The 15,978-nt window shown below is 46.1% G+C and overlaps 1 protein-coding gene across 1 annotated transcript in view; it reads right to left on the bottom strand.

Annotated features, from left to right (window-relative positions):
• Window positions 1–3,060: 3,060 nt before the first annotated feature.
• Window positions 3,061–15,978, bottom strand: part of LOC148451033 (transcription factor LBX2-like) — a 54,150-nt gene continuing 41,232 nt past the window's right edge. Inside the window, exon 2 of the mRNA XM_088462354.1 lies at window positions 3,061–3,515. Coding sequence (XP_088318480.1) covers window positions 3,061–3,515 — 455 coding nt within the window. The remainder of the gene's footprint in view (window positions 3,516–15,978) is intronic.

Below are 15,978 nucleotides of genomic sequence, written 5' to 3'. Positions count from 1 at the left end.
ATGTAAGTTGAGCACCTCATATTGTCATAGTGTGAGCGTGGCATGTAAGGTGACCATCTCATATTGTCATAGTGTGAGCGTGGCATGTAGGTTGAGGGTGTCATAGTGTGAGCGTGTCATAGTGTAAGTGTGGCATGTAAGGTGACCATCTCATATTGTCATAGTGTGAGCGTGGCATGTAGGTTGAGGGTTTCATAGTGTGAGCCTGTCATAGTGTGAGTGTGGCATGTAAGGTGAGCATCTCATATTGTCATATTTTGAGCGTGGCATGTTGGTTGAGGGTGTCATAGTGTGAGCGTGTCATAGTGTAAGTGTGGCATGTAAGGTGAGCATCTTATATTGTCATAGTGTGAGCACCGGCATGTAAGGTGAGCGTGTCATGTAAGGTGAGCATCTCATATTGTCATAGTGTGAGCATGGCATGTAGGTTGAGGGTGTCATAGTGTGTGCGTGTCATAGTGTGAGCATGGCATGTAAGATGAGCATGTCATAGTGTGAGCGTGGTATGTTTGTTGAGGGTGTCATAGTGTGAGCGTGTAATAGTGTGAGCACGGCATGTAAGGTGAGCATCTCATATTGTCATAGTGTGAGCGTGGCATGTAGGTTGAGGGTGTCATAGTGTGTGCGTGTCATAGTGTAAGTGTGGCATGTAAGGTGACCATCTCATATTGTCATAGTGTGAGCGTGGCATGTAGGTTGAGGGTGTCATAGTGTGAGCGTGTCATAGTGTGAGTGTGGCATGTAAGGTGAGCATCTCATATTGTCATAGTGTGAGCGTGGCATGTAGGTTGAGGGTGTCATAGTGTGAGCGTGTCATAGTATGAGTGTGGCATGTAAGGTGAGCATGTCATAGTGTGTGGTGAACATTAGATATGACGATGACCACAGATGATTTGTTGTTTTTCCCACAAATAAAATATTTATTTCTGCATTATTCTGGTACATCGCTCCCCTCATACTTATTATAGATCAACCCATCAATACTTATCCCCCAACTAGTGCAATCGCATGGGCAGGTGTCCAGGGTTCAGGAAATACTCTGCACCCTTAGAGCCTTATGTACAGCAGATGCTCAGCACCCCTGGGGTCCTATGTCAGGACATGCTCAGCACCCCTGGGGTCCTACGTCAGGAGATTCTCAGCACCCCTGGGGTCCTATGTCAGGACATGCTCAGCACCCCTGGGGTCCTATGTCAGGACATGCTTAGCACCCCTGGGGTCCTATGTCTGAAGATTCTCTGCACCCCTGGGGTCCTATGTCAGGAGATGCTCAGCACCCCTGGGGTCCTATGTCAGGACATGCTCAGCACCCCTGGGGTCCTATGTCAGGAGATGCTCAGCACCCTGGGGTCCTATGTCAGGACATGCTCAGCACCCCTGGGGTTCTATGTCAGGACATGCTCAGCACCCCTGGGGTCCTATGTCAGGACATGCTCAGCACCCCTGGGGTCCTATGTCAGGATATGCTCAGCACCCCTGGGGTTCTATGTCAGGACATGCTCAGCACCCCTGGGGTCCTATGTCAGGACATGCTCAGCACCCCTGGGGTCCTATGTCTGAAGATTCTCTGCACCCCTGGGGTCCTATGTCAGGACATGCTCAGCACCCCTGGGGCTCTATGTCAGGACATGCTCAGCACCCCTGGGGTCCTATGTCTGAAGATTCTCTGCACCCCTGGGGTCCTATGTCAGGACATGCTCAGCACCCCTGGGGTCCTATGTCAGGAGATGCTCAGCACCCCTGGGGTCCTATGTCAGGAGATGCTCAGCACCCCTGGGGTCCTATGTCAGGAGATGCTCAGCACCCCTGGGGTCCTATGTCAGGACATGCTCAGCACCCCTGGGGTCCTATGTCAGGACATGCTCAGCACCCCTGGGGTCCTATGTCAGGACATGCTCAGCACCCCTTGGGTCCTATGTCAGGAGATGCTCAGCACCCCTGGGGTCCTATGTCAGGACATGCTCAGCACCCCTGGGGTCCTATGTCAGGAGATGCTCAGCACCCTGGGGTCCTATGTCAGGACATGCTCAGCACCCCTGGGGTCCTATGTCAGGAGATGCTCAGCACCCCTGGGGCTCTATGTCAGGACATGCTCAGCACCCCTGGGGTCCTATGTAAGGACATGCTCAGCACCCCGGGGTCCTATGTCAGGATATGCTCAGCACCCCTGGGGTTCTATGTCAGGACATGCTCAGCACCCCTGGGGTCCTATGTCAGGATATGCTCAGCATCCCTGGGGTTCTATGTCAGGACATGCTCAGCACCCCTGGGGTCCTATGTCAGGACATGCTCAGCACCCCTGGGGTCCTATGTCTGAAGATTCTCTGCACCCCTGGGGTCCTATGTCAGGACATGCTCAGCACCCCTGGGGCTCTATGTCAGGACATGCTCAGCACCCCTGGGGTCCTATGTCTGAAGATTCTCTGCACCCCTGGGGTCCTATGTCAGGACATGCTCAGCACCCCTGGGGTCCTATGTCAGGAGATGCTCAGCACCCCTGGGGTCCTATGTCAGGAGATGCTCAGCACCCCTGGGGTCCTATGTCAGGAGATGCTCAGCACCCCTGGGGCTCTATGTCAGGACATGCTCAGCACCCCTGGGGTCCTATGTAAGGACATGCTCAGCACCCCTGGGGTCCTATGTCAGGAGATGCTCAGCACCCCTGGGGCTCTATGTCAGCAGATACAAACAATAATGTAACAGCTCCACAGAACCACTTCTATTTGCTGGGTGTAATTTTCACTGTATGATATACTTATAGCTGACTGCACAGTATCACTTCTCTGGTTCCGTATGCTGGGTACAATTCTCATTCTATTATTTTATTGTTATGACTGACTGCACAGTATCACTTCTCTGCTTCTGTGTGCAATTCTCAGGATCTGTTATTTTCCTGTGTAAATGCGCTATAATTGATCTGACGCAGTGTTACGCAGGAACATGTCTCCGGAGACCCAAGTGATACCATTTATACATAATGTCCCTTTATCAGAGAGCTGTAATTGCACCATAATCTGAGGTGGGATCCAGAAGCGCATTATCAGGGTCCATCAGCCCCACTTAGTCATCCACCTCTATCTCCTCCTCTTCTGAGAACTCATCGGCTGTGCGCTCAACGGAGGAGCCACGGGGGGACTGAAGAAATAGTCCTTGTGAGTTTGGCGAGCAACCTGTCTCCATGGCTTCCTCGTCCTCTTCTCCCACACCCACCTCAGGCATGGAGACCAACTTCTCCAGATCATGCGGCGGCAGCTTCTTCAGTGACTCCACATCAGCCTTCATCTCCTCCAGGTCCCTCTTCAGCTTGGCTCTCCGATTCTGGAACCAGGTTATGACTTGCGCATTACTTAGTCCCAGCTGCTGAGCAATGTGGTCCCGGTCTGCGGGTGACAGGTACTTCTGGTAGAGGAAGCGCTTCTCCAGCTCATAGATCTGGTGGTTGGTGAAAGCTGTGCGAGATTTCCGTCTCTTCTTTGAAGTGGGCCGGTGTCCATAGGAACTGATTTGGTCGCGGCCTTTACACATGAGTCAAAATGGAGTGGTGAAAGCAGAGGATGAAGAAGAGGTGCATGGAAGAGAAGAGATTACAAACGATTAGTCAGTCATCCATCAAATGCTTCGGCATCAGTCTAAGCATCGGAATATGACATTTCCCCATATGCTCCAACATCACAGCCTGCCCTCATCATCTCCAACAACTCATCCTGCACTTATCATCCATCTCACCCTGCACTCATCACCTACAACAACTCACCCTACGCTCATCATCTCCAACATCTCGCCCTTCGCACATTATCTCCAACATCTCGCCCTGCCCTCCTCATCTCCAACAACTCATCCTGTAGTCATCATCTCCAACATCTCACCCTGCGCTCATCACCTCCAACATCTCACCCTACCCTCATCACCTCCAACATCTCACCCTGCCCTCATCATCTCCAACAATTCATCCTGCGCTCTTCACCTCCAACATCTCACCCTGTGCTCATCATCTACAACAACTCATCCTGTACTCATCATCTCCAACATCTCACCCTGAGCTCATCACCTCCAACATCTCACCCTGAGCTCATCACCTCCAACATCTCACCCTGCCCTCATCATCTCCAACATCTCATCCTGTACTCACCTTCGCTCTTCACCTCCAACATCTCACCCTGTGCTCATCATCTACAACAACTCATCCTGTACTCATCATCTCCAACATCTGACCCTGAGCTCATCACCTCCAACATCTCACCCTTCCCTCATCACCTCCAACATCTCACCCTGTGCTCATCATCTACAACAACTCATCCTGTACTCACCTCCAACATCTCACCCTGCGCTCATCACCTCCAACATCTCACCCTGCCATCATCACCTCCAACATCTCGCCCTGGCCTCATCATCTTCAACAATTCATCCTGCGCTCTTCACCTCCAACATCTCACCCTGTGCTCATCATCTACAACAACTCATCCTGTACTCATCATCTCCAACATCTCACCCTGCACTCATCACCTCCAACATCTCACCCTGCGCTCATCACCTCCAACATCTCACCCTGCGCTCATCACCTCCAACATCTCACCCTGCGCTCATCACCTCCAACATCTCACCCTGCCCTCATCACCTCCAACATCTCGCCATGCCCTCATCATCTCCAACAATTCATCCTGCGCTCTTCACCTCCAACATCTCACCCTGTGCTCATCATCTAAAACAACTCATCCAGTACTCATCATCTCCAACATCTCACCCTTCCCTCATCACCTCCAACATCTCACCCTGTGCTCATCATCTACAACAACTCATCCTGTACTCACCTCCAACATCTCACCCTGCGCTCATCACCTCCAACATCTCACCCTGCCATCATCACCTCCAACATCTCGCCCTGGCCTCATCATCTCCAACAATTCATCCTGCGCTCTTCACCTCCAACATCTCACCCTGTGCTCATCATCTACAACAACTCATCCTGTACTCATCATCTCCAACATCTCATCCTGCACTCATCACCTCCAACATCTCACCCTGCGCTCATCACCTCCAACATCTCATCCTGCGCTCATCACCTCCAACATCTCACCCTGCCCTCATCACCTCCAACATCTCGCCATGCCCTCATCATCTCCAACAATTCATCCTGCGCTCTTCACCTCCAACATCTCACCCTGTGCTCATCATCTAAAACAACTCATCCAGTACTCATCATCTCCAACATCTCACCCTGCGCTCATCACCTCCAACATCTCACCCTGCCCTCATCATCTCCAACAATTCATCCTGCACTCTTCACCTCCAACATCTCACCCTGTGCTCATCATCTACAACAACTCATCCTGTACTCATCATCTCCAACATCTCACCCTGCGCTCATCACCTCCAACATCTCACCCTGCCCTCATCACCTCCAACATCTCACCCTGCCCTCATCACTTCCAACATCTCGCCCTGCCCTCATCATCTCCAACAATTCATCCTGCGCTCTTCACCTCCAACATCTCAGCCTGTGCTCATCATCTACAACAACTCATCCTGTACTCATCATCTCCAACATCTCACCCTGCGCTCATCACCTCCAACATCTCACCCTGCCCTCATCACCTCCAACATCTTGCCCTGCGCTCATCATCTCCAACAATTCATCCTGCGCTCTTCACCTCCAACATCTCAGCCTGTGCTCATCATCTACAACATCTCATCCTGTACTCATCATCTCCAACATCTCACCCTGCGCTCATCACCTCCAACATCTCACCCTGTGCTCATCACCTCCAACATCTCACCCTGTGCTCATCACCTCCAACATCTCACCCTGTGCTCATCACCTCCAACATCTCACCCTGCACTCATGACCTCCAACAACTTACCCTGCCCTCATCATCTCCAACATCTCATCCTGCGCTCATCATCTCCAACATCCTGCCCTGCACTCATCATCAAACCCAGAACTATATTTATATCTCTCTCCTTCTACTACTTTTAGCTGGTGACATATCACCAAATCCTGACCGTACCCACATGCCCCACTCACAGCAAAATATAAACCCAGCAAACCTCAGAAGCCATCACATGCCTCCCATCACCCTCCAAAACACTAAAATGTGCCTTATGGAATGCACGCTCTGTCTGCAATAAGCTAACATCCAGTCATAACCTCTTTATTTCAAATAATCTCAACCTTCTGGCAATAACAGAAACATGGCTCACACAATCAGACACTTCCTCCCCTGCAGCACTCTCACAAGGTGGCCTACACTTCAAACACACCTCCAGGGCTTGGTACCAGTAAAAGAGGTGGAGTAGGAATACTACTGTACCAATCTTTTACATACACAGTTCTCCCACAGGTACCCTCACTCACATTTACAGCATTTGAAGTACATTCTATCAGGACTGTCACCCCTTTCTCTCTGCGCATTGCTGCTATCTATCGCCCACCTGGACCACCCAATCAATTTCTGGAACATTTTTCTGCCTGGCTCCCTCACTTCCTATCCTCGGACATCTCCACCATCATTATGGGTGATTTCAATATCCCTATTGACAATCCACAATCTCCTCATGCCTCCAAACTTCTCTCTCTAACCTCCTCTGTTGGCCTTTCCCAATGGACTGACTCCTCTACTCATCAGGATGGCAACTGCCTTGATCTACAGATGTGTCCACATATTGGACCTCATTCAGAGTCAGTCGTTGCGGCTGCTCGGTCATAAGGGAAAAGGGTCCGGATATGCAAATGAAGCACTCACAAGTTGCGTTGTTAAGATGGGATCGTTAGCTGGATTAGCGAGGGGAGGATGCGGCCGTAAGACTAAAAACATGCCCCCTTCTCGTTTGCAATACACGTCATCTCCGGGCATATAAGGATTAATCGAGGCCATCGGGAACCATCAGAGCTAGTCGTAGAGCTTAAGGTTGACCATACCCTCTCTTAAGCACTACGATCAAGTCAGTGTAAAAACCTCCCATGTCACATGTGCTATTACACTACTTAGTTAATTATGCACTCCCATAAAACGCCGTTTGCATAGTCAGGCATGCCTGCGTTCGGATCTCCACTCCCCCATTCACAAACACCTTCCCCTGTTACCACCCACAAACGCCTCATCCTGTCACTCAAACTAACGACCTGGCCAAGTTGAAGGAGAGCGAAATTTCTGATTGCAACAGCTAGTTTGCGCACGCGCATTGCGAAACCTACGCATGCGCTGTTTTGCAAACATTGCTGGGTACGACCGAGTGGCCACTTACGACCGACTCTGAATGAGGTCCATAGACACAAAAAAATTAAGTGGTTCACAAGCGCTGTTAGGATCTGATTTATGTAAAGGACCCTTGAATTCCTCTGTAGTGGGATTCCTATATGTTTCAACAAATCTGTGGAAAAAGAACGTTTTATGTAGATAAATCACTGCTTTTCTCTATCGTTGATCTGTACTTCTGGACTCACCACAAATAAATGAAACATCAAAAGGTATCTTTGATCTTCTATATAGGTACCAAATCTCACATAATACCCCCAATGGTAGGAAACTCAACGATAATTTAGCTGCTACGTGCACATAAAGGTTTCTTTTACCATCTTTCTACTTTATGTGAGAGTTTACATAGGTGTCTTGTGAATTTGGAATGCCACGGGTTGACGTCTAAGTCTACGCGGAGTGTGATGGGTAGCTGGAGCTACTTCATCAAGGGCTAGTTCTAGGGTCTGGTTTAGGTGTGATGCAGCAGTCTCATGAGAAGTGAGTGTAGAAATTTGGTAAGAGTAATTGTTGCAGAGAGATGGAAAGTTGTTGAAAATGACTAGCATTAATATCTCTGCGGGTATGAGGAGGTTTGGTTGATTTGATTGACATTGAGGTTGATGTAATGGAGGAGAGCGTGCAGGTGATCAAGTTATGATCTGAGAGAGGGAAAGGAGCATTAGCGACATCAGAAACTGTTGTCCTCATATACCTTTCCTATTTTTCTTCATTTGGCACAAGATGCCGTCACAGCTAAGATGCACCATGATGAGTAGCAATTAGATACAGTAGTCCCAAATTTTTTTCCTGCAAAAGTATTCATATAAAGTATCAGATTAAAATAGCAAATTTTAGGAAAAATCACAAGGCATGGATAATACACAGATTCAAAGGCATGGCACATTTGGTGACACGGCTCGATTTTTGGAAAGGTGTATGTGGACACATCTTTAAAACAATGATAAGGTTTGGTGTCCTTTTATCCCAGGGATTTTACAGATGTATCGCACATGTAACAATAAGGAAAACAAGATAGTGGAATATAGATCCTGTCACACATACAAGACATAGAAGATTAGGGTCTCCTGTCATACTAAATACTGTATATACCTTTCAGAGTGTTCGTGTAAAGCCCAATATATGGGGAAAACTACCCGAATGCTCAATATAAGACTGGCAGAACGTATAGGAAATGTGAAAAAAAAGGGTTGGAGGACCACAATGTATCCATGAACCATCATCGATGTAATACTGAGAATGTGGTGAGGTTTTGTTGGAGAAGGGATGAGAAGGAGGTAAAATTAGCAACCACTGAAATGAGAACTATCTATGGACTTAGGACTCTTGTACCCAAGAGACTAAATGTAGATTTTGAAATAAAATGGTTCTTATGAAATATGATTCTTAATTCATTATACATCTCTTAATGGCCAATTGGATTATTTATCTCGTTTATTTCTTTTATTGAACATCTGTTTGATATTATTTATTTATTCTTTTAAAAAAAAGGTATTTATTGATTCATAATTTATTGCACATCAATTCTGTTTATATGTTTAATGTATTATTGATCCATGATACATAACTAATTTATTGATTTTAAATTGCATGTGGATTGGATTCTCTGAACAAATACAACGGTATTTGCGTTCCACCGCTATTCCCGTCCACTAACGGTTTGCGTGCCATTCACCGGAAGTGACCGGGATGATGACTTCCGGATGACGGAGATCGAGGAAGTCGAGCATCCCGTTGTGTGATGTCAGCGGTTCCTTACCTGGCAAGTAAGGCATCCTTTCCTACCAATCGATAGAGTGATAACAACTGCAGCTATTTAAGAATGCCAGTGATTGGAGAATGGGACTATAAGGACGATTCATGGTGAATACCGGACTGGATTTGGATGATGGACTTTAGATTCTATATGCAGACAGTGCGGAATCCTAACCGGAATGTACCCCATATATTTAATGTTGCCAATTTGCACAGATTTGCGGTTTTTATGCATTTAGATAGGTCTTTTTTGTGTACTAGGAAGGAAAATATGAAGTACTAATAAGATGGATTGTTTTAATGTACTTTGGGGACCGTGATTTCCCTCAAAACATAATTTTTGTTGGGGATGTTGTTTGACTGGATGATTGATGATCACATGGTCCTTTTTTGGGTATAAAAAGTCAGTATGGATTGTTCACCTCCACACCCTGAGGAAGGAAAACATATTCTGAAACGCGTTGGTGAGTTGGAGGATCCCCCTGGTTTAAAGATCAACTCTTCTCTATTATCGGCTGATTTTTCATCTAAAGAACAGTTCCATGTCCCATTCCTATGTCCGGGATATGAGCGGTGAGAGGAATATGTTCTCAGTCATGGTGGTGTAGGGGAGAACAAACCACAATTTGTATAGAGGATGCTATTTACTGGTTTTAATTTTTGTATATATTAATACATTTTCATTTTGGACTACTAAGGAATCAATTTATATTTTTGAATGTGGTTCAGTTTTGGTCTCTTTGGGACAAATTAAGAATATATTGGAGATAATACTATCCAGATGGAAAAAGAAACCTTTATGTGCATGTAGCAGCTAAATTATCTGTGAGTTTCCTACCATTGGGGGTATTATGTGAGATTTGGTACCTATATAGAGGATCAAAGATACCTTTTGATGTACGCATTTCATTTATTTGTGGTGAGTCCAGAAGTACAGATCAACGATTGAGGAAAAAGAATGTTTTATGTTGATAAATCACTGCTTTGCTCTGATTTGTTGAAACATATAGGAATCCCACTACAGAGGAATTCAAGGGTCCTTTACATAAATCAGATCCTAACAGCGCTTGTGAACCACTTCATTTTTTTGTGTCTATATGTTGATAGGGTGGAATAACTAGGGCCCCTTAACTGCAGCTCAACACCAACTCCAAAAGGACACCAAACCTTATCATTGTTTTAAAGATGTGTCCACATACACCTTTCCAAAAATCGAGCCGTGTCACCAAATGTGCCATGCCTTTGAATCTGTGTATTATCCATGCCTTGTGATTTTTCTTAAAATTTGCTATTTTAATCTGATACTTTATATGAATACTTTTGCAGGAAAAAAAATTTGGGATCTACTGTATCTAATTGCTACTCATCATGGTGCATCTTAGCTGTGACGGCATCTTGTGCCAAATGAAGAAAAATAGGAAAGGTATATGAGGACAACAGTTTCTGATGTCGCTAATGCTCCTTTCCCTCTCTCAGATCATAACTTGATCACCTGCACGCTCTCCTCCATTACATCAACCTCAATGTCAATCAAATCAACCAAACCTCCTCATACCCGCGGAGATATTAATGCTAGTCATTTTCAACAACTTTCCATCTCTCTGCAACAATTACTCTTACCAAATTTCTACACTCACTTCTCCTGAGACTGCTGCATCACACCTAAACCAGACCCTAGAACTAGCCCTTGATGAAGTAGCTCCAGCTACCCATCACACTCCGCGTAGACTTAGACGTCAACCCGTGGCATTCCAAATTCACAAGACACCTATGTAAACTCTCACATAAAGTAGAACGTCATTGGTGTAAATCTCGTACTCCAAGTGACTTCCTCACATATAAGACTATCTACCACTCTTATCGTAATGCACTGGATACTGCCAAACAAACATATTTCCAATCTATCATCTCTGTCCAAGTCGCTAACCCCAGGTAACTTTTTAATACATTTAAATCACTTCTTACCCCTCCCTCACCCAAACCACCTGCTACTATCAGTGCACAAGATCTTGCTTCCTATTTCAAGGACAAGATTGATAATATCCTAAACGAAATGGTATGCTCTTCCTCAGCCAGTGACCTGCTCAATTCCCTACCTGAACCCGCTGGTACATTCTCCTCATTTGATCCCACTAATGAAGATGAAGTATCTGCACTCTTCTCATCCTCCTACTCTACTACCTCTCCTCTTGATCCTATACCCTCACAAATCAGTATCCTAAGCTCAACCCACCCCTAACTAAAATCTGTAATCTCTCTCTCTCTCTCTCTCTCTCTCTCTCTCTCTCTCTCTACTGGTATCTTTCCATCACATTTTAAGCATGCAGTGATCACTCCCATTTTGAAATTCTGACCCTCTCTCAAATTACTCCCTTGCCCCTCCAAGGTACTGGAGAGACATGTCTACACTCGCTCTCACACACTTTCTTAACTCACACAACTTATTGGACCCACTTCAGTCTGGCTTCCGGTCCCAACACTCCACAGAGACAGCACTGACTAAGGTAGTAAATGATCTGGTTACTGCCAAGGCTAAAGGCCATTACTCCTAATTCTTCTAGATCTCTCTGCTGCCTTTGACACTGTTGCCCACTCTCTTCTCATACAAATACTACAGTCCCTAGGTCTTAAGGACAAAGCTCTTTCTTGGTTCTCTTCCTACCTGTCTGATCGCTCTTTTACTGTTCGCTTTTCTGATTCTGCCTCCTCTTCGCTACCTCTATCAGTTGGAGTACCACAAGGCTCTGTCTTAGGTACTTTACTATTCTCAATCTATACCACCTCTCTTGGCAAACTAATCCGCTCTTTTGGATTTCAATATCATCTGTACGTGGTGATACTCAAATCTACCTATTCTCCCCAGATTTATCACCACCTGTATTGGTCCGTGTCACTGAATGTCTTTCTGCAATTTCATCTTGGATGTCATCTCGCCACCTCAAACTTAATATATCCAAAACAGAATTAATTATATTTCCACCGGCCAATAGTAGTTACTAACCTGATATCTCTATCACTGTTGACAACTCGACAATCAACCCCACCCCACAAGCTCGCTGCCTTGGTGTCATCCTTGACTCTGAACTGTCCTTTATTCCCCACATTCAATCTGTCTCTAAATCCGGTTACATACATCTAAAAATCATATCCAAAATTCTGCCATATCTCACACAAGAGACTGCAAAATCTCTAATCCATGCACTTATTATTTCCCGCATTGACTATTGCAATAGCCTCCTGACTGGTCTTCCCAAAAACAGAGTCTTGCTGCTACAATCCATTCTAAATGCAGCTGCGAGGCTGATCTTTCTCACCAAACATTCTTCGTCTGCTGATCCACTCTGTCAGTCCCTCCATTGGCTGCCGGTCTTCTACCGTATTCAATATACTTACACTCACACATAACGCTATTAACTAAACCACACCAACATGTTATGGGACGGAAATGCCGGCGGCTGTTCAAATCCTGACAGTGGCTGCCCGACAGGATGAAAAACCTGACAGAGGCAGGTAAGTATGCTAACCCCCCCTGTCCCCCCCCCCTAACCCTAACCCTCCCTTAGTGGTGCCTAACCCTAACCTCCCGCCTGGGGGTGTCTAACCATAACCCCCCCTTTCTGATCCCTAAACCTAACCTGTCCTTGGGGCTGCCTAATCCTAACCCTCTCCCTTAGGGGTGCCTAACCCTATCCCCCCCAAAACCCTTTAACTGCCCTAAGCCTACTTTGCCCCCCCCCGGCAGCCAACAGGAAGGGCGCCCCGGACTTACCTCATTTGGGCACGCATCGTCCTGGATTCGGGATTATAACAGGCGTCGGTATTTCTGCTGTCGGGATTGTGACTAGCGGCTGCCGGTCACATAACTACATCCACACCAACATACATCTCTTCACTTATCTCAAAATATCTTCCAAACTGACCTCTCCGCACTGCACAAGATCTGCGTCTCTCATCCCCACATATTACTTGCTCCCACTCACGGTTACAGGACTTTTTCAGGCTGCACCCACCCTGTGTAATGCCTTACCACGCATAATAAGACTTTCCTCTAGTCTCCAAACATTCAAACGTTCCCTGAAAACTCATCTCTTCAGACAAGCTTATCAGATTCCAGAACCACCCACATAACCTTCATAGCTTCCCTATATAATTACATCCCTTCTTACAGTCCACACATAACCTCACATATTCTCTCTTTCTTCAATTTCACATCCTCCTGATCCTCGGCCAACATTCCTGTGTAACGAATCATACGGATTCCTGGATCATACAGCTCACCAAGAACCTCTGCAATCAGGCTGGACCAATATGCAATGTGTAGCACCTATCCGTGTGTATCAACACCTATTTCCCTATAGATTGTAAGCTTGCGAGCAGGGCCCTCTTACCTTTATGTCTGTGTGTTACTACTCAGTTTTGTTCTATTAATGTTGTTTCCAAATGTAAAGCGCAATGGAATATACTGCACTATATAATAAACTGTTTATAAATAATAATCTTGTCCTGCCCTTATCTCCAACTTTGCTGTAGATTAATTCTGACCCATTAAACATCATAGCACCCACAGAGGCCACACTCAGCAAGAGTACACTGAAGTCCCAGATGAACTTCTCCTCTATATATGTTATTAGGCCAGCAGTCACCTCGGAGGGACTGGACCATTACACATAGGAGTGTCATTAGTATATGGTGCCTTCGCTGAAGACTATACAACTATATTTACAACTTAAGTATAGCTAAAATGTCATTTATTATTACCAGTCATTTATATAGCGCACACATATTCCACAGAGAGTATTTCAGTCAGTCACACGGTCCCTGCACCAGTGGAGCTTACACTCTATATTCCCTACCTCAAGTACATATACCTACATTAGGGTTATTTTTCTGGCAGAAGCCAATTAACCTACCGATACATTTTTGTAGTGTGGGAAGAAACTGGAGAAAACACAGGGACAACATATAAACTCTACACAGATAGCACTGTGGTGAAAATCAAACCCAAGACCTCAGTGCTTTGAGGCAAATAATGCTAACCACTACGCCACTGTGCTGCCCAATGTGTGTTTAAGCGATACAGCAACATGTGGCCTGATAAGTAAGTCTGGTCAGTTTGGCTGTACATGGGGAATAAGAAATTGGGCAGATCGGGTTGTTCGCAGGTCAGACAGAATGACCAGCACTCCCCCACTAGTCCATAAATTGTGTTATGGTTACTGTATCCATATATATATATATTATACACGAATAAATACACAGACTAACCGTACTATCCATATATATATATATATATATATATATATATGGGGTGAGTGGGTTCGGATTTCTGAAATCCGAACCCCCCCGATCTGAGGCCGATCCGAGTCAGGCTCGACTTTTCCCGCCTGACTCGGATCTGAAATCGAGGCAAAACTTCATCATCCCGCCTTCCGGGTCTCGCGGGTTTTGGATCCTATATAAGGTACCCGCATCGGCGCCATTTTCTCACTCGGCTCTGGACAGTGAAGAGGGAGGGTGGGAGTTAGGGCTGGCTGGGCTGTGTAGTGTAGTGTAGTGCAGTGTAATGTAGTGTAGTGTTGTGCTGTGCTGCGCTGCTGTTGTCCATAGGGGCTGGCTGTGCTGTGCTGTGCTGCTGTTGTCCATAGGGGCTGTGTCCACTACTTCAAAGTCCATAGGGGCTGGCTGGACTGTGTTGTGCAGTCAGTTCTCCATAAGGACTGTGTCCACTCCAAAGTCCTGCGCAGTGTCCCAGTCCTAAAGGGGTGCTGTAGTGTTGTCCAGGGGGTGTTCTGTCCGTCAGGGGTGCTCCCCCCAAGTGCTAAAAAAAAATAAAAAAATTCTGTGTTTGTGAATTGTGTGCGCAGTAGCCGCACGTGCATCAACAAAGTAGTGCCAAGCGTGCGCCTGTGTCATAAGTAAAGGGCCGGCTGGCTTGACCATTAAAGGGTGCTGTAACCCCCACAGTACACTCCAAACCAAATTAAAAAATATTTTCTGTGTTTGTGAATTGTGTGCGCAGTAGCCGCTCTTGCATCAACAAAGTAGTGCCAAGCATGCGCCTGTGTCATAAGTAAAGGGCCGGCTGGCTTGACTGTTAAAGGGTGCTGTAACCCCCAATGTACACACCAAACAAAATAAAAAAATATTTTCTGTGTTTGTGAATTGTGTGCACTGTGGCTGCACGTGCATCAACAAAGGAGCAGCGCCAAGCATGCGCCTGTGTCCCATAAGTAAAGGGCCGGCTGGCTCATTTCTTAAAGGGTGGTGTAACCCACAATGTACACACCAAACAAAATAAAAAAATATTTTCTGTGTTTGTGAATTGTGTGCACTGTGGCTGCACGTGCATCAACAAAGGAGCAGCGCCAAGCATGCGCCTGTGTCCCATAAGTAAAGGGCCGGCTGGCTCATTTCTTAAAGGGTGGTGTAACCCACAAAGTGCACTACTCTCCAGCAAAAATAAAAAAATATTTTCTGTGTTTGTGTGCGCCTTAGCCGCACTTATATATCAATATAACATAAATGGAGGACCAAACTTTCTCCGATAAAAATAAAATAGGGAAAGATCAAGAACCACTTCCTCCTAGTGCTGTTGCTGCTGCTGGGAGTTGTTCATCATCCCAGAGAGGAAGTAGGAACATCACTACTTTTACTAAACAATTGACCCTCCAACAGTCCCTAGCGATGAGGATGAAGTACGACAGCAGTCATCCTGAAGCAAAACGTATAACTGAGGCCTTGACTGCTATGTTGGTGTTAGACGTGCGTCCGGTATCCGCCATTAGTGCAGTGGGATTTAGACAATTGATGGAGGTAGTGTGTCCCCGGTTCCAAATCCCGTCTAGATTCCACCTGCATCCTCAAAGCAGCAGCGACAAGCGTGCGTCTGTCTGTTAAAGGGTGGTGACACCCTCAAAGTGTGCTCCACAAACAATAAAAATATTCTTTTTTTTTCTGTCTTTGTGAAATG

The sequence above is a fragment of the Taudactylus pleione genome, unplaced genomic scaffold, assembly GCF_031769625.1.
Source record: "Taudactylus pleione unplaced genomic scaffold, aTauple2 ptg001205l, whole genome shotgun sequence".
NCBI lineage: Eukaryota > Metazoa > Chordata > Amphibia > Anura > Myobatrachidae > Taudactylus > Taudactylus pleione.
Note: the sequence above shows the minus strand (reverse complement) of the source record. Positions and strands in the feature narration are given on the sequence as shown.